General features: G+C 37.6%; 1 protein-coding gene across 1 annotated transcript in view; it reads left to right on the top strand.

Annotated features, from left to right (window-relative positions):
* Window positions 1-22,657, top strand: part of CSTF3 (cleavage stimulation factor subunit 3) — a 73,551-nt gene that overhangs the window by 47,613 nt on the left and 3,281 nt on the right. The window contains exons 4-17 of the mRNA XM_040495502.1: window positions 3,415-3,447; window positions 3,845-3,942; window positions 4,953-5,019; window positions 5,110-5,144; window positions 5,234-5,360; window positions 7,246-7,323; window positions 8,540-8,702; window positions 11,154-11,263; window positions 11,624-11,740; window positions 11,999-12,073; window positions 13,911-14,054; window positions 14,685-14,787; window positions 19,631-19,700; window positions 21,062-21,257. Coding sequence (XP_040351436.1) covers window positions 3,415-3,447; window positions 3,845-3,942; window positions 4,953-5,019; window positions 5,110-5,144; window positions 5,234-5,360; window positions 7,246-7,323; window positions 8,540-8,702; window positions 11,154-11,263; window positions 11,624-11,740; window positions 11,999-12,073; window positions 13,911-14,054; window positions 14,685-14,787; window positions 19,631-19,700; window positions 21,062-21,257 — 1,416 coding nt within the window. The remainder of the gene's footprint in view (window positions 1-3,414; window positions 3,448-3,844; window positions 3,943-4,952; window positions 5,020-5,109; window positions 5,145-5,233; window positions 5,361-7,245; window positions 7,324-8,539; window positions 8,703-11,153; window positions 11,264-11,623; window positions 11,741-11,998; window positions 12,074-13,910; window positions 14,055-14,684; window positions 14,788-19,630; window positions 19,701-21,061; window positions 21,258-22,657) is intronic.

Here is a 22,657-nt window from a genome sequence, read left to right on the forward strand (position 1 = left end):
CCTGCAGCGTAACCTTTGTTTTTCTCTCAAATGGGGCCAATTATAATAGTCCTCGGTTTGGTTACTTGGTTTATATAGATCTGTTTAGAGAATATGTAATGAAAAGTGTTTGCTCTTTTAGTTCATGATTTTGTAAATTTGTATGATTTATGCATCTGGAAAGTCTAGATGCTTTACTTTGTTTTCAATCCTTGGAAACTTTATAGTACATGTTCTTATCATCCCTGTTTTATAAATGGAAATACTGATGCTGGGAGAAATTCAGCATTTGATATGAGGTGATTAAATTATTTTGTTATCACACTGCTTTAGCAAAGCAGGTTGATACTTTAAAATTTTGAATGATGTTTAAGAAGTAATGAGATTATGGCTGCTATGTTAATGCCATAAGTGTAGGCTTTAGAGAGGGGCTGTCAAATGTTTACTGATTGAATTAATGAATGACAGTGGCCAGGTATTTAAGACCAGAGAATTCTATAGTTTTTCTACATATGTGTATTGAACATCATGCCAGTTGAAGTAATAAATAATGAATCCAAGACATAGGACCAATTTATGTAGACAAAAGCCAGATTCTTTGGTTTCTATTTCTTATACAAAAATAGATAAATGAAATCGTATATGTACGGTCTCCGCAGTACAGTCTCCTTTTTTTTTTTGTCTCTGTTCTTCCTCCTATCCATACAACTCTGCCCACCATAACTATATCACCAACTTTGTATTCCATATTTTCTCCATATAAAATATATATATTTTATATATACCAATATATTGGCTTATATTGGTATATATAAAATGAATTAAAGCTATAACAGGTAATTTGTTTTGGATATTTACTTTGTTAACTAATTTTCCTGCTGCAAATTTAGCAGTAAATAACCTTGTTTAACACCTTTATATCCTGGTGCTTTTGTTTCTGTAGTATAGATCTGAGAGTAGAATTGCTAGGTCAAAAGATACATATTTTTTATTTGAATAGCTTTTGCCAATGGCTTTCCATAAGGGCCATAACAATTCATATTTCCTTGAGCAGTGTATGAACTCTCTTTTCCTCCTACCACTTCAGTAGTGGTAATAATATTCTTCTTAAACTTTCACCATACTAATTGGTACAAAGTGGTATCTGTTATTTTGTTTTTCCCATCTTGGGAGTTTGTATGTGTTGCCATATTATTTTTAACCATTTGCATTTTCTCTTCTGGGGATCTCCTATTCGTATCCTTTGCCAATTTTCTCTGTGAGTATTGGTTTTCCTGGCCAGTTGTGAGAACTTTATAGTCTGTCATCTGCATTTGGGAAGCTGGTGAATTCACTTCCACTTTCAACTCAACTTATTTACCTCTATCGAGCCAAGCAGGTGGACGCAAGGAAATCTCAGGTTTTATGGCAGCTTCAAAGAAGAGGGCTAGTGGAGAGCTTAAGGCAAAGAGTAAGAAAGTAACCCATAAAAATACGTGGAACCCCTCAACTGCCTTTCTACCCCCAGAGGAAGGTTGACATCAGTGTGGCTTCCAAGAAACCAAAAAGGAGTAGAACCAGCAGGCTGAATCCTCCCTACTCTTAACAAAGATTTCTTTCTGGTTCTTTGTCCAAAGACCACGAACAGCCTGTTTGCTGTCTACCCCTGCTACATAGCTGTCACAATAGAGAAAGGGTCACCTACTACACTAAGTCTGGCAACACTGAGCTTCATTGAACTGACAGAAAAAACAACTACACGCCTAAGGATCCAGCAACAAGAAAGGATGCTAACTAAACTCTTGGGGACAGCCCCCAACAGAATAGAGGAGACAACAACTTCCACAAAATGATATGAATACAGCGACACTGAAAGTGCAGTATTTTTAACAAATGAGCCAAAACCCATTATTTTTTAACTAACTACAGTGATAAGCAAATGGAGGAGAATGGTAACATGGAGACCTAAATAATTGGCCTGGAAAATCCAGTGGAAGAAATAATTTTAAGCCTAGACCAAAAATGCAAAAGACAGGGTAAAAATGACAGATTTTGAGGATAGAACAAGGAGATGTGATGTGTATAATAAGAGTTCTAAAAGGAAAAGGAACAGATGGAAGAGAGGCAATAATTTTTTTTTAATTCTTGAGCTGAAAAATGCCTTTATTTTTCAAAGGACAGGCTAAATTCCACGCAGAATTTGTGCTAATAGGATAATAAATGGCACCTACTATGTGCTCACTTTGCCAGGCAGTGTTCTAATGGCTTCACATTTATTAACTCTTTGAGTCCTTACAACAGCCTTAGAAAATAGCTATTATTATCACTGTTTTTCAGATAAGGAAAAAAAAGGTTAAGTGGGTAGTCAGTGTAAACCCGAGAGTTCTGACTTCAGAGCCTTGACTAAACTGCCTCAAAGTGGAAAGACTTAGGCATATCCTCTCAAAATTTATGGACTCTGAAGATCAAGGGGAAATCTTACAAGTTCCAGAGAGAAAGCCAAGTTATCAGCAAAAGAAAAAGAGCTTGTCATCAAAGTTCTCATCGGCATCACCATAAGGCAGAAAATAGAAAATTTATACATACTGCTGAGAGAAAAGGACCACAGGATTTCTCTAACCAATCAAATTATCCACCTATCTGGGTGAAAAAGATTTGTTGATACATCACAGTTGAGCAACTGATCCCACCTACCATCTAATGAAAATATTCAGAGAAAGAGAAATCTAATCATATTTAACCTTGGTCTTTGCACGTGTTATTCCTCTTGCCTGGAATAAGTCCTCCCTCCCTTTACCAGCCTAACACCTCATCCTTAACATCTTCACTTTTTCCAGGAAATTTTCTGCAACTACTCAAGTCTGAGTTTTAGGCTTCTTCTAAATGCACCCAGAGCACCCTATATTTTCCTCATCTTGACATACTTTTCCATTACACTGTGAGTTCTATGAGGACACAGGCAAACTATGCTTGTTTTGTTCACTGTGGTAGCCACAGTTCCTACCACAGTGCCTAGAATATAGGAGGCTGACTGGGTGACTGAAATTTAATTGTAGTCGAAGTTAGCAAATCTTTTTGCAACTGTACTCAGATTGTTCTAGTAATTAGCTATTCAAGGAAAATAAAGCTTTAAGTTTGTCTTCATTGGATACATAAAGCTCTGTATGTCTTGTATATATTTCTGTATTCACCTTGTGACTTATACACTTTGAAATTTATAAAATTTAAACAAATAGTTGATGAAAAGCTATCTGTGTAGAATCAGTTTACATAAGGCACATTTACAGTGCATAATTACCCATGTTGCACTCAAAATTCTATTTGTTATTTTTGTAAGGCAGAATTAGTAGGAAAGTGTAAGGATGAATTTGCAAGATTAGTCAAAAATCTCAGGCATGGTGTTTTAATACTCTAAAAACAATAATGTTAATTCTACATTTTTCTCTTTCTCTTCAGATAAAAGCTAAAAATTATGACAAGGTTGAAAAGGTGAGTTCTCATAAACATACTTTGAATTTTATGCTAAAGCTTAACTCAGGACTTACCATATATAGGCAAATCTAGTAAAATGGTAACAATTGTTGAATCTAGGTAGTGATTATATAAGAGTTCATTATACTTATTTGAGTTTTTTGTATGGTTGAAAATGTTCACAATAAAAATTTTGGGAAAGAAAATAATTATACTCTACTGACCAAAATCATGAGAATGATTTTGATTATCTAAACTGAAAATAGGAGGGATTTGTTAAATTTGCCATTTATCTGTAACAAGATAATAAATTAATGAAAATAGCTGAATTTGTTTTTTTAATGTTCCATTTCACCCACATACATGTGAAATTTATCTAACCATAGATTCTGATAATATTTTCTTGTATTTATAGCTATTTCAGAGATGCCTTATGAAGGTTTTGCACATTGATTTATGGAAGTGTTATCTTTCATACGTTCGAGAAACTAAGGGTAAACTGCCAAGTTACAAGTAAGTTAAAACAAGATCTTAAGAATAAGTCGTCTCCAGGCACACAGTCAACCCCACATAAACTCACACCTTCTCTTAACTTAGGGGAGACTTAACAGTCCGAAAAGTCAGGGTTCTCTGAGAAGTCAGTAAACCTTGGGAAAAGTGCTTCAAAGAAAGCCACTGGTGTCGGTCTTATTCTGGAGAATCAAATCACCCAAGCCCTTCTTCTATATTGAAACACTGTACATTTGTTAACACCCAGTCACTTTGTTGGCAGGCTTGTTGTCAAACTAGAATTTCTATAACTAGAATTCTGTATTTTCTGTTCCTCATTATCTTTTATTATCTTATATTGAAGAGGAAGTTCTTTCTTCCTATATTTTACTTCAGAGCTAATACATCTTCAGACACAGTGTATCTCCTCAATCAGAGAATCAGATATTTCCACATTTGAATCTGCTACATGTAAGATTAGGCAATTTAAAGAATATAACAATAAGTGAAATATGGGCTTTAGTTTTGATAAGCTCACAAGCAGTAGTTAAAAAAATAAAGCATATACATTAAAGACTGACAAACTAAACACAAAAGAACTACTTTATATATTTGCAAAAATGTCTTTACATTTTTGCTTAGACAAAAAGTTCAAATGCTGTTTTCATCTTATGATCAGAAGTTATGATTGTGTCTTTAAAAAAAAAATATATATATATATTTAATGTTTATTTTTGAGAGAGAGTGGGGGAGGGGTGCAGACAAAAGATCCAAAGCGGGCTCTGACCTGACATATGGTGCCCTGTATGTTTTATTTGTAGATATATTTTAATAATAAATGAATGTTTATTATTAACATGTATTTTGGGGTGCCTGGCTAGTTCAGTCAATAGAACATATGACTCTTGATCTTGGGTTGTGAGTTCAAGCCTCACATTGGATTAGAGATTACTTAAAACTAAAATCTTAAAATAATAATAAAACCTTTTTAGAAAATAAATAATTTAAAAACATGTCTGTCACATTTATTTCAGAGAAAAAATGGCTCAAGCATATGACTTTGCACTGGATAAAATTGGAATGGAAATTATGTCTTATCAGGTAGACTTAAGTTTTTTCCATATATATGCTATACACATAATAAATTTGAAAATATCAAGAAAGATACTGACATTTTATTTTATTTCTTAGATTTGGGTGGATTACATTAATTTCTTAAAAGGCGTGTAAGTATTTTTATAGTTTTTTTTTTTCCCATGTGAATAATGGCTTTAGCCATAATATAATTGATAACATTTTTTTAATCCAATGCCAGGGAAGCTGTTGGATCTTATGCAGAAAATCAGAGAATAACAGCTGTCCGAAGAGTTTATCAACGAGGTTGTGTTAATCCAATGATCAATATTGAACAACTCTGGAGAGACTATAACAAGTATGAAGAGGTAAATTAGGCCAGAGTAGTTTATTATTATAACTAAGCCATTTTTAGTTTTTTTGTTTTTAATTTTTATGCATTGTGGATTTGTGGATTCTGGCCTCGTTAGTATAAGGTGCCTGGATATTAGCGCTACACAGGTTTGTTTTTATATTGATTGTAATCAAAGAACCATTCCTAATGTTTTTGGAAGGTTTTGAGAGTCTCCTAATACTACTGAGTTATTTTTTAGAGAATACCCTGGGAGAAATTACAATTCTTACAAAACCACTTGTATTCAGTGCTAAACCACACAGTCATGCATACACATTGCCATTCATCTCTTATTAAATGGGACCTTATTAGAATTGTTTCCAGTAGTAATGATCAGTTGCATTGCTTCTCTTTCATGTAGTTATAGTGCTGTGATTGTTGGCATGCAGGGAGGCTGCAGTCCAAGATCTTTGTCTCAGTGGCTGTTTTTTTTTTTTTTTTTTTTTTGAGAGAGGGAGGGCAAAAGTGAGCGAGGGGCAGAGAGAGAGAGGGAGAAAGAGAGAGGAGCGGGGCTCTTGCTCACCCGAAGCGGGGCTTGAGCTCACCTGATACTGGACTCACCTGATACTGGACTTGAACTGTGAGATACGACCTGAGCCGATATCAGATGCTTAACCAACTGAGCCACCCAGGTGCCCATCACTGGCACATTTTTTAACCAGCTGAGCTAATCGGCTTATATATGTAAACATACATGCCAAATAAGCTCTATTGTTAAAAAATTTCTGATATGTCCATTGTGATGGGGAAGAACTGTGTAGGGTATTGAAACTGTTCCCTCATAGGCATGAGCAGTGGTTGTCAAATTTTTTGGTCTTGGGATTTTAAGAATTGATGAAGATTACAAAGAACTTTTAATGTGGCTTTTATCTATTAGTATTTAGCATATTGAGATTAAAACTGAGAAATTTCCAAGATATTTATTATTTCATTTGTATTTCACAATAATAAATTCCTTACATTTTAAATTTTAACATAAATAGCATTAAAACAAACTGTCTTTTCCAAAGCAAGAAAAATTTAGTGAGGAGAGTGGCCTTGTTTTATATTTTTGTGAATCTCTACCTAACTTAATAGAAGTTAATGGAAGATTTTCATATCTGCTTCTAAATTCAACGTGTTATGGGGACGCCTGGGTGGCGCAGTCGGTTAAGCGGCCGACTTCAGCCAGGTCACGATCTCGCGGTCCGTGAGTTCGAGCCCCGCGTCAGGCTCTGGGCTGATGGCTCGGAGCCTGGAGCCTGTTTCCGATTCTGTGTCTCCCTCTCTCTCTGCCCCTCCCCCGTTCATGCTCTGTCTCTCTCTGTCCCAAAAATAAATAAATGTTGAAAAAAAAATTTAAATTCAACGTGTTATGATATTAATAACATCATGTAGCCTCTGAAAACCCCTGAAAGGGTCTTAGGGAACAGGACTCCTTGGACTACTTTTTGAGAATTACTAAGTGTGAAAGATAATGTTTTGTATCTCCATGCTACTTTGGCATTTGTTTTTAAAGTTATGCAGACCTAGTTAAAAAAGGACTTTTAAAGTGAAGCGATGGCTGTTCACCCTGATGAATCTGTACAGAGTTCTTTATTAGTATAATCTTATATGAAATAATTGACCCTTTCCAAATGATTCCTTATCTTTAGAAATTCCTGATACATGGAGACTTACTGCCAGCTCCTAACAGATATAAGCAGATCCTCCTTGATCTCTGAAGCATGTAATGTGATTGAATCTTTATTTTATTAACAAAGTCTTTTAAAATAAAGAATTTAAAGTGACTTAGTAAATGAACAGATTAACTGTATTATGCTAATGTTAAAATATACTTAATTTTAAAATAATATACATTTCCCTTTGTTTTTTCCTAGGGTATCAATATTCATTTAGCTAAAAAAATGATTGAAGATCGGAGTCGAGATTACATGAATGCTAGGCGTGTAGCAAAGGTATGGGGTTCTGACAGGGCACTTACTATAATGATGAGTATGGTGTTTACACAAGAGCTTTCTCTGTCTGATGTTCCTCTTGACATTTTCAATTATTAGCAATCTTAACCAGTGGCAGTTAATTGCATTGTCTGAATGGATGATATATTTGAAATGAAATACCTCTTTACATACATGTTAAAGGACAAAAATAGAATAAATCAAGTTTAGAAAAAAATTTTTTCTTTATTTTTTTTTTTAAGAGAGAGACAGAGGGAGAGGGAGAGGGAGAGGGAGAGAGAGAGAGAGAGAGAGAATATCTTAAGCAGGCTCCACACTGAGCACAGAGCCTGACATGGGGCTTGATCCCATGACCCTGGCATCACGACTTGAGCTCAAATCAAGAGTTGGACACTCAACAAACTGAGTCACCCAGGTGTCCCTGGAAAGATTTTTTTTAAAATACATAAACAGGGGGCATCTGGGTGGCTCATGTGGTTAAGTGTTTGACTTTAGCTCATCATGATCTCACGATTCATGGGTTTGAGCCCCGTGTTGGGCTCTGTGCTGACAGCTCAGAGCCTGGAGCCTGCTTCAGATCTGTGTCTCCCTGTCTTTCTCTGCCCCTGCCCCATTCACTCTCTCTCTCTCTCTCAAAAATAAATAAACATTAAAAAAAATTAAAATACATGAGCGGGATATACAGACAAGGTTCTATCTACAGTTGATGAAACAGTTCTTATGCTTCCCTCCTATGTGCTCATACATATTTGAATATTGTACTACTTTGTGGTCTCACAGGTCTCAGGGACAGATTTTTATCTTGTGGGCATACCTTTCCATTCATTGACACTGTTAGAAGTTAGGGAAGATAGCCTAGTAATACCAACTATTGAAATTTTAAAAGACAGACAGTGTCTCCAAAGATGGCAGTAATGATGCCACCAGATCATCAGTCATGTTGATCTGTCAACTCCTCTGTCCTGGAGAGTGACCTCCTAGATCACCTGCAGAGAGGGCCCAGGGGTGTTCTGTTCACTCAGGCCTGGGAACTTGTTCACGGGTAAGTATTCCTCTGTTATCTTTCTCCCTGCTCTTAGTTTTTAGAGTATATTAACAAAGTGGTATTTGGGAAAAATAGGCATTTTGAACAAAGTATTCTAAACTGATCAATTCAATTCCGTATATCTGAGTTGTTCCTAGGCTCACCACAGAATTATAAATGCTTGTTGTCTAGGAATATGAGACAGTAATGAAAGGTTTGGACCGTAATGCTCCCTCAGTGCCTCCTCAGAATACTCCCCAAGAAGCCCAGCAGGTGGATATGTGGAAGAAATACATACAGTGGGAAAAGAGCAACCCTCTTCGTACGGAAGATCAGACGCTTATCACAAAAAGAGGTAACTTGATATTATCCCACAGGCTGTTTGTTACCTCCAGTCTTTTTTTTCTCTTATGTTCTTCAGATTCAATGAATTCTATAGATCTATCTTCATGTTCACTGACCTTTATCATATCCAATCTGCTGCTAAACCCATCCAGTCAATTATTTGTTTCAGATATTATACTTTTCAGTTCCATAAATTTCTGTTTCAGAAATTTTTGTATTTTTAAAAAATGTATATTTATTTATTTTGAGAGAGAGTGCAAGTGGGGGTGGGGTGGAGAGAGAGGGAGAGCTGTCAGTGTGGAGCCTGTTGTGGGGCTCGATTTCATGAATGGTGAGATCATGACCTGAGCCGAAATTAAGTCCAGCGCTTAACCACCTGAGCCACCCAGGTGCCCCTGTATTTTTATAGTTCCTTTTTTATAGTTTCCATTTCTCTGTTGAGATTCCATGTCCATTACCATCTTTTTCTTTATGTCCTTAAACATATTTATAATAGTTCCAAAGTCCTCATCTACTAATTCCAATGTCTGCACTATCAGGGAGTTGGTTTCTTTTTCTCTTGACTGCGGGTCACATTTTCCTGTTTTGTCATAGTCTAGACAGTTAATTTTTTTCTTTTGGACATTGTACAGATATACAAATGATACATTATAAAGACTGGATCCTGCCATCTGCCTCTGAAAAATGTTGAGTTTTATTTTAGCAGGGAGTTAAGTTACTGGCAGATCACCTGGACCTTGTTAGAATGGATCTGTTTTAGTTTTGCCCTTAATCTCAGGGTAAATCTCTTAGTCCTGGGACCAAGTTTTTACTCCTAAAAAAGAATGGAAAGTTCAAGGTGTTTACCCAGACCCTCTAACTTGATGGGACTCAAATTCTAAACTTGGTCTCCGTGACAGTGGGTAGCTGCTGAGAAACCTATTCCGCTCTTTCAGTCTTCCAGCTTTGCTTTTCACTGGAGCTGTTTGTATTCTTCTCTGTATATGTATATTTCAGAGGCCTGCTAAAGATTTAAGGGCATTTCTGCTGATTTTCAGGCTCCACCCTCTGTGGCTCTCTCCTTTGGGGAATTTCCCCTCTTAATTTTCTAGCAGCTCTCGTAGTCCAGAATGCCATGTTAACTACTTCTAGCCAGTAAGACTTCAGTATTTGACTTGAGATCTAGCTATCCCAGAACTGTACACACAGGGATTGCCGCTGAGGGGAAAAGCCATATTAAATGTGGATCTTGGCCAGTGTGGTTCTGATTTCCTAAGGGCTCAATCTTCTCTGGTTTCTGTTTTGGCCACTGGTTTCTTTTGGTCATTCTCCTTCACCTTTAGATAGTTGTTTTTTGTATTTTTTGGTTTATGATTTTTATTTTCAGAAAAGTCTGATGGAAACAAATCTGCTGCTGCCAGAACTAGAATTTTTCTCAGTCTGGCCTTGCTCTTACCTATAAGCCTTTGTAGGTAGTTTCCTTTGCCTATACCATTTTCCTGGTTCTTCCTGCACTTCCCTTACTCTCTCATCTGACCAGATTCTTCTTCTGATCTGATCTGATCAGTCCCTTCTTCAGATTTTGCTTTAGATGTCAGTTCCTTAGTGAAGCTTTTCTTGAGTCCCTAAACGACGTTAAGTCTGACTGCTGTAAGTTCAAGAGTACACTGTATTTTCCTCATCATAATAGCTACTAATTTTTATAATTGCTTTCGTACAATCAGTCTTCCCAACACACTGTAGACTTCTTGAGTATAGGAAGTGTGTCTCTCACATTCCCTAGCATATAGTTTGTACTGGGTAAATACTAATTTAAAAATGATGGATGGGGGCACCTGGGTGGCTCAGTTAAGCATCCAACTCTTGATTTCAGCTCAGGTCCTGATCTCATGGTTCTTGAGATCGAGCCCCACATGAGGCTGTGCATTGACTATGCAGAGCCTGCCCTAGGATTCTCTCTCCCTCTCTCTCTCTCTGCCCCTCTTCTGCTTGCACACCTGTGCACACTCTCTCACTCTGTCTCACACACAAATAAACTTTAAAAAATAATGGATGGATAGATGGGGCTTGGGTGGATAATGGTGCTTGAAATCACTAAAGCTTGTATTTCTAATTATCATTCATTATCGAGGGACCTGTTTTAGCCTACTAAGTTAGTTGTGATGCTTGTATTGATAGTTTCATAAATAATATTTATTTTCGGGGCGCCTGGGTGGCGCAGTTGGTTAAGCGTCCGACTTCAGCCAGGTCACGATCTCGCGCTCCGCGAGTTTGAGCCCTGCGTCAGGCTCTGGGCTGATGGCTCAGAGCCTGGAGCCTGTTTCCGATTCTGTGTCTCCCTCTCTCTCTGCCCCTCCCCTGTTCATGCTCTGTCTCTCTGTCCCAAAAATAAATAAATGTTGAAAAAAAAATTTTTAAAAATAAAAAAAATAAAAAAAAAATAATATTTATTTTCATTGAATGTTATGAATGTCTTCCCTAGTTATGTTTGCTTATGAACAGTGCCTGCTTGTACTGGGCCATCACCCTGATATTTGGTATGAAGCTGCCCAGTATCTTGAACAGTCAAGTAAACTGCTTGCAGAAAAGGGGGTAAGTATTCCTCATCCCCGTTTTGGCCTTTTCGTGGTTTTAATATAGCAATAATTTGCTAAAAATATAACACTGAATTTTGGTAATAAAGTATAGGTGTTGAAAATTTTAATCTTCTGTTAGTATGAAGCTTAGTGACACTCAGAGTACTTAGTCAAAATTATAGGGGCTGTTTCTTAAGGCATTAAAACGATGGTTTCTTCTGTATGTTAAGTAATATACAGAAGAAGTCTTTGGAATTTTTTTTTAGAATCCAGACAAGCATATGTGTCTGTATGTATATACGAGTGTGTATATTCATTCTCTTTCAACTGTATTAAAATTATTGAAGAGTGAGCTTTCTTTTTTTTCCTCTCCTAGGATATGAATAATGCCAAATTATTTAGTGATGAAGCTGCTAATATATATGAAAGAGCCATAAGCACTTTATTAAAGAAGAATATGCTTCTTTATTTTGCATATGCAGATTATGAAGAGGTCAGTAACAATATTTAGAACTTTCTTATAACTGGAGTTTTTACTGTAGGACTGAATTACTTTTCTGGCTGCTTCTTTGCCAGGCATCTTGCTTTTAGTAGAGATGATGCAAAATGAACAGGTATTAGTCCTCAGCTCATTATATATTTATGCTCAAAGCAGGTGCCATTGTGGGGTACAGCCTCTGGATTCCTCAGAGCTCAAATCCTGCTTGTTTATGAATATATATTTATATCCACTTCTTCTCTACCACCTTAGAGTCGCATGAAGTATGAGAAAGTTCACAGTATATATAACAGACTTTTGGCAATTGAGGATATTGACCCCACCTTGGTGAGTAACATCATAAGTGTCTTTAACACCTTTGCTGTCAGCTTTAACAAATTTCTAATTTACACATATTACAATTCACTGGTTTTTTTGGATATAGTTCTGTGAATCTTGACCAATAACATTGAGTCATGGGACCACTGTCACAATTATACAAAACACTTCAGTCACCTTGCAAAAATTCCATGATGTGACCCCCTTCGTAGTCTGTTCTGTTCTCTTAGTTGTTTTTTTGTTTTGTTTTGTTTTGCTTTGTTTTGAATGAAGCAGAATGAAACAGTGGGGATTCCTCATGATCACAGTTTAAAGCCATTTATGGCACATAATTGTTGCCTAATAAATAAATCTTTTTAAATAAATGGAAGCAAGAGAAACCAACATTCTGGAAAGGAATTGGACTGCAACTCACTTTATCCTGAATTCTGCTGTATAACAGTGATTTTCAAAGTCCTGAGTTTCTATAGAAGTGCAATGAAGCTTTTTCATCGGGAGGAGAAGGGGACAGGCCAATGTATGCGGCCCTAGAGACCCTCTGCCTCAAGTGAAATCTACACTGCTTTTTTGTTTGTATTGGGATTCCACTGTTGTACTTGCTTGCATTTATTCATCATTTTAAAATTCATTTAGCAAACTGCTCTGTGCTGTGTACCATGCTAGATTCCAGAACTATAACAACAAACTGGAGGAAATCTCTTTCCTCAAGGAACTCCTAGTTCGTTCATCCATTCATGTATCCACCTGTCAAAACTGGGTAACACAGTTTAACATCATCAAAACTGGGCAAATCAGGACCCTACTCATATTCCAGAAACATTTGTTCACTGAACAAATATGACATACTTATCATGTGTTGAGCACTCTGTGGTGCTGAGTATAAAATGACTCATTAATAGTTTATCAGTAAAGTTACATTATATGGTCTTTGGAAAAATAGAGTAGTGGGCTTTTAAAGCAATAAACCAGGAAAGTATAAAGTTAAACATATATTATTAAACATGCTTGTATTAGATCAAACCTTTTTAGGTGTTGGAATTTATTAATGGAGTGTGTTCTAGTAGTTTCACTTTTATTTCCTCCTTAAAATTTAATTTGCATATTCTGGATTTAGGCAGTAGTGTTCATTGTACAACCTCATGCATATAGTAGACACCTTGAATTGTACACTTTAAAGGGTGAATTTTGTGGTATGTGAATTATGTATCAATTTTTAAAAATTTATTTGTACACATCTTTAATACCAGAAAAACTTTGCTTGTGGATTTAAAAATTTTTTTTTAACGTTTTATTTATTTTTGAGATAGAGAGACAGAGCATGAAGGGGGGAGGGGCAGAGAGAGAAGGAGACACAGAATCGGAAGCAGTCTCCAGGCTCTGAGTCATCAGCCCAGAGCCCGACGCGGGGCTCAAACTCACCAACTGAGCCACCCAGGCGCCCCATACTTGTGGATTTAAATAGAGCACTATCTATAAGCTTACTTTCTGTTGTCTTGGGTATTCAAGATTGCTTTCTTAGATAGGAAACATACTAGTATATGAATAAAGTGAGACTGTATTGGATGCTACAGGGATCACATTAGGCTAATCTGTAGAAAAGAAATGCCTTTGGGGCGTCTGGGTGGCTCAGTCGGTTAAGTGTCTGACTTCAGCTCAGGTCATGATCTTGCAGCTTATGAGTTTAAGCCCCATGTTGGGTTCTGTGCCAACAGCTCGGAGCCTGGGGCCTGCTTCAGATTCTGTGTTTCCCTCTCTCTCTGCCTCCCTGCCCCAACTCACACTCTCTCCCCTCTCTCTCTCAAAAATAAATAAACATTAAAAAAAATTTTTTAATGTTTTTCCATAGGTATATATCCAATATATGAAATTTGCGAGAAGAGCAGAAGGTATCAAATCTGGAAGAATGATATTTAAAAAAGCAAGAGAAGATACCAGAACCCGCCACCATGTCTATGTTACTGCAGCACTCATGGAGTATTACTGTAGTAAGGTAAGTGCTGAAATATAAAGGTAAAATATTTCCTTCATCTGAGATACATTAATTAAAAGAAAGATAGTCCTGGTTTCTGTCATTAAGGTTTTTTGTTTTTTGTTTTAAGATATTTTTAAGTAATCTCTGCACCCAACATGGGGCTTGAACTCACAACCGAGATCAAAAGTCACATGCTCTTTTGACTGAGCCAGCCAGGTGCCCCTTCTGTTATTTTGTTTTTGTTTCTTGTTTTTTAAGTAGGCTTCACGCCCAGTGTGGAGCCCACCATGGGGCTTGAACTCACAACCATGAGATCAAGACCTGAGCCAAGACCAAACATCAGACATTTAACCAGCTGAACCACCCAGGCACCCCCTGTCATTAAGTTTTAATTGCTCCATATCATAAAGGAAGTCCAAGTGTATCTGTGTAAAATTATATGAAACATCATCCAAATCCCCACTGCCTGCTTATTTATACCTTATTTAAGCCCCTTGGTTTTTTTTAGCTCAGCAATTTTTACTTAATATGATTTTAGTTTCCACTTTAATATTTAATGTAACTTGTTTAGGTGTTGTAGTTTTAATATTCTTTTGAGTATCTTTTCTGACATTTTATGGAAATCAGTACATTCCTCTCTACTTCTAGGACAAATCTGTTGCCTTTAAAATTTTTGAACTGGGTCTAAAGAAATATGGAGACATTCCAGAATATGTGTTGGCCTATATTGACTATCTTTCTCACCTCAATGGTAAGTCAATTCTAGATCTATAATGGTTATGTAATTTTTAAAATTTATTTATTTTGAGAGAGCATGACTGTGAGTGGGGGAGGGGCAGAGAGGGAGAGAGAGAGAGAGAGGGAGAGAGAGAGAGAGAAAGGGAGAGAGAGAAAGGGAGAGAGAGAAAGGGAGAATGAGAATCTCAAGCAGGCTCCACACTACCAGTGCAGAGTCCGACACGGGGCTTGATTGCACAAACCCGCGACATCATGACCTGAGCCAAAATCAAGAGTCTGATGCTTAACCGACTGAGCCATGCAGGGGCACCCCTGGCTATGTAATATTAAACCATCAATATCATTCTCTGAAAATGGGTTTCTTTCTTTCTCAAATGTATTACAATTCTGTCATCACACCAGAACCAGGCACTTAATAAGCACTCAAGAAATATCTGTTGCCTATCAACCGTGAATTTGTATTTGAGTAATGGTAAGTGCCTTTTGACTCTACAGAATGATCTTTAATACGTCATCAGTGAAGTCACATCAGTAATAGGATAAAGCCTCAAATTCAGACTTAGGAGACACAGTTATTTACGGTCGTCTCCAACGACTCTGGGCAAATCATCTCTTGTTTCCTGGGTGGGGGTGGAGGAATACAAAACAAATCTCTAGCCACCAAAACTCAAAAATGACAAAGTAGTAAAGTGAACTGCTTACAGCTTACTGGGGAAGAGATTTCAAAAAGAAACATTAGGTTTATTCCCATCTTTATTTCCCTGTCCTGTTGTATTAATAATAGTAGCCATCCTTTACTGAGATCGACCTTATACCAGGCACTGAGCTAGGGGATTCAGGTACATGTAGATGTCTCATTTGGTCTAGTTACCCACAGTCCAGGATATGTAATTTCTTGACCAGCAGTGATCTGGTATAGAAATTGGTTTAATAAAGAAATATACAATTATGTGTCATGTAAATGAGTTAGATATCACAGATATATATCAATGCTTTGAATGATATTTTAGAAAAATACAGATAACATTCTTTATGTAAGTAGAGAGGAATAAAACTTAAGAATGATTTTATATTTTATTTTATTTTTAATTTTTTTAATTTTTTTTTCAACGTTTATTTATTTTTGGGACAGAGAGAGACAGAGCATGAACGGGCGAGGGGCAGAGAGAGAGGGAGACACAGAATCAGAAACAGGCTCCAGGCTCCAAGCCATCAGCCCAGAGCCTGACGCGGGGCTCGAACCCACGGACCGCGAGATCGTGACCTGGCTGAAGTCGGTCGCTTAACCGACTGCGCCACCCAGGTGCCCCAAGAATGATTTTATATTTTAGCTTAGTGATTCTACACTCTGGAAAAGGACTGAACTCCAGAAAATGAGACATGGAGCATTTAATTAAAAATTAATTTTCTCATATAGAATTAATGTTCCTCACCAATTGCAAACTATTTTGATTTTTTTAGAATACCTACTAGTAGGGGCACCTGGGTAGCTCAGTTAAGCATCCAATTCTTGATTTCAGCTCAGGTCATGATCTCAACCATTAGTGAGTTCAAGCCCTGCCCTGGCTCTATGCTGACAGAACAGAGCCTACTTGGGATTCTCTCTCTCTCCCTCTGTCTCTGCCCCTTCCCAATTTGTGCACACCCTCTATCTCAAAATAAATATAACTTAAAAAAATAGAATAACTACTAGTATATATATGTTATTCTAAAAATGTGGATGCCGGGCGCCTGGGTGGCTCAGTTCGTTAAGCATCCAACTTTGGCTCAGGTCATTATCTCACCGCTCTCGTGAGTTCGAGCTGTGCTGACAGCTCAGAGTCTGGAGCCTGCCTCAGATCCTGTGTCTCCCCCTCTCTTTATCCTTCCCTTACTTGCACTCTGTCGCCCTCTCAAAAATAAACAAACATTAAAAAAAATTTTTAAATGCCGATATCTGATATCAGCATTGTCTTCCAACATCAGTGTTTTACATAGTTCATTCATTTGTTCATCCATCCGTCCATCCATCCGTCTATTCATCATCTATTCAGTACCTTCAGCACCTTCTGGTTACTAGAGTCCAGGAATACAAAGGTGCCTAGGACTCTATTCCTATCAGAGCATTCTCATGGGGGAATCCAATGTATAAACATAACTATATCAATGTCTGGTGTTTAATTGTAGCATTAGTTCTTGGGTTAGGTGTAAATCTGGTTTCCAATTTCTCATCTGCAGACCAGTCATAATAAGAGTGCCTCTTGTAGGATTGTTGAGAGGATTAAACGGGGATTAAATGGGTTTTTGCAAGTGGTTGACCTCTACATGGAATGTGGTGTGTATACTGTAAATGTGAACTAGTTATGATGATAGTGGCAATCATAAAAAAATGTTCTGCTATAATAGAGCCCTGAATGAAGTACAGCACTTTGGAAGCACAGAGAAGAAAGTACAATTTAAGTTCTGGAGCTGTGCTGTGCAGTTATAGCAGCCATTAGACTACTGATTATTGAGCACTCGAAATATGGCTAAGGCCAGGGGCATGTGGGTGGCTCAGTCGGGTCATGCCGGACTTCAGCTCAGGTCATGATCTCGCAGTTTGTGAACTCAAGCCCCACATGGGGCTCTGTGCTGACAGCTCAGAGCCTGGAGCCTGTTTCAGATTCTGTGTCTCCCTCCCTCTCTGTTCTTCCTCTGCTCACACTCTGTCTCTGTCTCAAACATAATAAATAAGTAAAAAAATAAATAAATAAAACATTTCATTAAAAAAAAAAAGGAATGTGGCTAGGCCAAAATGAGATGTGGTGTGAGTGTAAAATACATACCAGGGGCGCCTGGGTGGTTCAGTCGGTTAAGCGGCCGACTTCAGCTCAGGTCATGATCTCTCGGTCCGTGAGTTCGAGCCCCGTGTCGGGCTCTGTGCTGACCGCTCAGAGCCTGGAGCCTGTTTCAGATTCTGTGTCTCCCTCTCTCTGACCCTCCCCTGTTCATCCTCTGTCTCTCCCTGTCTCAAAAATAAATAAAACGTTAAAATAAATAAATAAAATATAAAATAAAATACATACCAGATTTCAAAGACTCAGTACCAAAAAAAGAAAAAAAAAGTAAAATATCTTAATTTTTCATATTAATTACGTGCTAAAATAATTTAGATATATTGGGTTAAGTAAAATATATTAAAATTAATTTCACCTGTTTTTACTCTTTTAAATGGGGCTAGCAGAAAATTTAAAATACTTATGTTAGCTTGCATTGTATTTCTGTTGGACAGTGGCATTCTAGAGGCAACATGAGATGGGTCTTAAAGGATGAACATAGTTAGCCAGGAAAAGATGTAGGAAAATGCATTCTTGCCGGTAAAGAACACAGCATGAAAAGTAGTGGGAAACTTATGTGGAATGGTAGAAAGTGTCTGGAGCAAAGCTTGGATTAAAGTGAAAAGAATAAAATATTTTAATCTCTTGGTTTTAGTTTGCATACGGTCATGTAGTAAAAACTGAATAACTACCTAGAGTCAATAAAAACTAACACTGCTGGATTTTTTTTAAACAACTTTATTGAGGTATAGTTTATATACCATAAGTGCACCTGTTTTAAATATAAAATTCATTGATTGTTAGTAAATTTACTGCTGAATTCTTTAAAAAAATTCCTTAAAAAAATTTTTTTTAAATGTTTATTTTGAGAGAGAGAACACATGAGCAGGGGCAGGCAGAGAGGGAGGGAGACACAGAATCTGAAGCAGGCTCCAGGCTCTGAGCTGTCAGCACAGAGCCCGACGCGGGGCTTGAACCCACAAACTGTGAGATCATGACCTGACCAACTGAGCCACCCAGGTGCCCCTGAATTCTTAAATTTTAATATATCCCTTAACAAGAAGTGTTATTTTCCTGCTTCCAGCTACAGAGGACCTCCCAAGACTTCAGTTTTAATTGTACCTATATAAGAATTTAAAGTAGTTATGTAGAGAGCAGTCCTGGTACTGCAAAATAAGAAAATCACCAGTATATAAGTTTGAGTGTGCCACCCATCACAGTCCACGTACTTAAAAAATATCAGTAGTCTGACACAATGTCAGCACATACGTAAGTTATTTTTATTTAAAAAAAATTTTTTTAAGTTTATTTACTTAGAGTGAGCAAGAGAGCACGTGAGCATGAGTGGAGGAGGGGCAGAGAGAGAGAATCCCAAGCAGTCTCCATGCTGTCAGCTCAGAGCCTGACATGGGTCTCAACCCTACAACTGTGGGATGATGACCTGAGCCAAAACCAAGAGCCTGATGCTTAACTGACTGAGCCACCCAGGCACCCCTAATTTTTGTTATTTGTAAAAGGCCAGTGGGATACCTCATTTAGATATCATACTGTTATAAATCATTAGACATTATAACTGCAGTATATACAGAAGGAGGGGTGAACTACAGGTAAAAAGACCTGGCTTCCAGTTACAGCTGTTATTCAGTAATAGTGAGCCAGATCAACTCAATCCTTTTGAACCCCAGGTTAACCCATCTATAAACATTGGGGTAATGGTTACCTTTCTGCATAGGACTTTTATGAGAATTATAGGAGATCATGCATGTGCAAATACATTGATTATAAAAACAGTTTTAATATTTGGGGTGCCTGGGTGGCGCAGTCGGTTAAGCGTCCGACTTCAACCAGGTCACGATCTCACGGTCCGTGAGTTTGAGCCCCGCGTCGGGCTCTGGGCTGATGGCTCAGAGCCTGGAGCCTGTTTCCGATTCTGTGTCTCCCTCTCTCTCTGCCCCTCGCCCGTTCATGCTCTGTCTCTCTCTGTCCCAAAAATAAATAAACGTTGAAAAAAAATTAAAAAAAAACAGTTTTAATATTTAATATCTTTTTTTAATATCCTAGAGGACAATAATACACGAGTTTTGTTTGAACGCGTGTTAACATCTGGAAGCCTTCCTCCAGAGAAGTCTGGGTAAGCTGTTGGGAAAACTTGGTTGGGTTCTAATGGCAGCTTTAATACTTGAATTTGTGATCTGTGGATGAACATTTCTTGAGTATAATTTCAGGAGATGTTTCCCTTTTCCCTTGAAGCTTACTTACAAATGCCTACCTGTAATATTTTCATACCTGTTTAAGATTTTTAAGTTTATTTTTGATAGAGTGCGAGAGTGGGAGGGGAAGAGAGAGAATCCCAAGCATACTCCACACTATCAGTACAGAGCCTGACTCGGGGCTTGATCTCACAAAACATGAGATCATGTCCCGAGCTGAAATCAAGAGTTAGACACTTAACTGAGCTACCCAGATACCCTCTTTTTTAAGATTTTTAAAAAGTGTTTGCCTACTGATTACATATTTAAGAGATGTGTTAGCAATTTATATCTTCCTACTTGACTATGCCTCTAGAAATTAACATGAACAAATAAAGTTCTGAAAGTTTTACATTACTCGAGAGCAGTGACTCTTACATATTAAAAGTTACACCAGACATTACATCCCTGGTTTATGCTTTTGACTCCATCATCAGTTTTACCAGAGGAACATGGTGTAGAGCTACAGTATAAATAAGGCTTTGGAGTCTTGGGTTCAAATTCCAGCTCAGCCCTTTGATTACACCTTGGGCAGATTTCATGGCCTTTCCAAACCTTATGTCATTGAGTAACAATAATGTCTACCACTGTGGACTTTTCGTGATAGCCCTATTCCTGGTATGTAGTAGGCATTCAGTATGTTACTTTAGCACAAAGGGGCTTAGTGACAGTTAAGTAGAGTCTCAGAATTAATTTTGGCTGCTACAACAGTGCTGAGGTAAAAATATGTCCCAAATAATCTGTTAAGAAAAAACAGCAATATTAGATTTTAGAATATATTTTTATTCATACATTGAGTGAAGAATGTATTCTACAGAATAATTCATGCCACTAAACAAAAAGCCACATTATTCAGGAGAAATTGGAAATCTGTGTATGTTCCTTTTTCAGCTCTCCCTGCTAAAGTTTACCTTCTTTAAGGCAAATGTGCTCTTACCACAGGAGATAGGAAAATGTGCTAAATAAGCAAAAACTGAAAAAAGGGCTTAAATATACTAGTGTGCAGGGCGAAGTGTTATGTCTATAATTCACTTTCAGATACTTCATCAAAAGTAAGACTAAGTACTGCAAAATATTAACGATTAAATCTTAATGATGATATATAGGTATTTGTTATACTGCCCTATAGTTTAATAAGAGCTTTTTGTAATTAAAAGGGAAGGAGGGACCTTAAGGCTTTTTTTGTAAATGGGCTCCCTGTTCCAAACCCAGAATAATGAAGTACTGATTATACTTATTACAGAGAAATCTGGGCCCGATTTCTAGCTTTCGAAAGCAATATCGGTGATCTAGCTAGTATACTGAAAGTGGAGAAGAGACGGTTTACAGCATTCAAAGAAGAGTATGAAGGCAAAGAAACAGCTTTGCTGGTGGACAGATACAAGTTCATGGATTTATATCCTTGCTCTGCAAGTGAACTAAAAGCGCTTGGTTATAAGGTATGTACTTAGGATCAAGATGTGTGTCGTGTCCCTACTTTTCCCATGTTTTAGAATAGCTCATGGATACACATACCTCTGAAGCAAATTCTGAAATAGAAATTAGTTTCAGAATAGTTTTCCAGAAAACAGGAAAAAAGTTCAGGGATTTTTCTTGATTTTGAAACACTGAGTATCAAAAGTACTGAACAAAAGAATGAGATTTAACAAATGCTTACGTCCTTCCCGTGACATTGTCAACACCCTGTATCTTCTGTCCGGTGGGCAGATGGAGGTATTGTGGAAGGAAGAAAATTTCTAAAAGCTCTTAAAAACGATGAACGTGTTTTGATAGCTTTTAAACCAAATGTAGTTCCTGTGGGTATAATGAAGAACCCTCACTACTTGTTTATAAATCAGTACAGTTCCCTCAGAGATTTGTATCTCAAAACAGTACTTCAGGGGGGCTCTTCAGGAAATTAGCTTATCTAGGAATGGAACTCTTCATAGACATCTGAGTCATAAGAAAAGAAATCTGGCCCTGAACCTGTTCAGGTCAGGGGGAAAGATATTAAGGTTTATACAGCCATCAGTAATAGCCCTGGCTGAGAAAAATATTATTCTATCATTTCTTGATTTTTCCCCCCCACTGTCTCATGAAAACAAAGACCAAGATGGAAACCCAAAGGGAAGCTATAGCCACAGAATCTTAGGTTGGTCCCTTTATGCCAACCAGCATTAAGATGTTCCTGACTATCATTCTCCATTTCCTCACCAGGTCTTGCTGGTCTGGTGTCTGAACCAGATTTTTTTTTTTTTTTTTTAATTTTTTTTTTCAACGTTTATTTATTTTTTTTGGGAGAGAGAGAGAGACAGAGCATGAACGGGGGAGGGGCAGAGAGAGAGGGGGACACAGAATCGGAAACAGGCTCCAGGCTCTGAGCCATCAGCCCAGAGCCTGACGCGGGGCTCGAACTCACGGACCGCGAGATCGTGACCTGGCTGAAGTCGGACGCTTAACCGACTACGCCACCCAGGCGCCCCTGAACCAGATTTAAATGTTTGAGAAAAATTACCCACACATGAACTTCAGACCTTTTTATTAATGGAAACCCCAGTTCTGTGCCAGTCCCAGATCCCTATTCTGTAACTAGGGGTTACTGCTCAGGAATGATTGAGTTCTACTTCTAGTTTAAGTACTTCTCAATGAAAAGCAAAAGACCTTTTAAGACCCCGCTATGTGAAGTTATTAGCAAAGACCATTTCAACTTTACCAAGATGAAAATGGAAATGAAGGAAAATAGACCTTACTCTTTCCAAGTAGTACTACTTCTTAAATATGAATTCTCCATCTCATATTTCTATTTCTACTCTTTCATTTTTGGGGAGAAAATGTACTAGAGTGTATATATAATGGGAGA

The sequence above is a fragment of the Herpailurus yagouaroundi genome, unplaced genomic scaffold (assembly GCF_014898765.1).
Source record: "Herpailurus yagouaroundi ecotype Mexico unplaced genomic scaffold, PumYag 187, whole genome shotgun sequence".
NCBI classification, from domain to species: domain Eukaryota; kingdom Metazoa; phylum Chordata; class Mammalia; order Carnivora; family Felidae; genus Herpailurus; species Herpailurus yagouaroundi.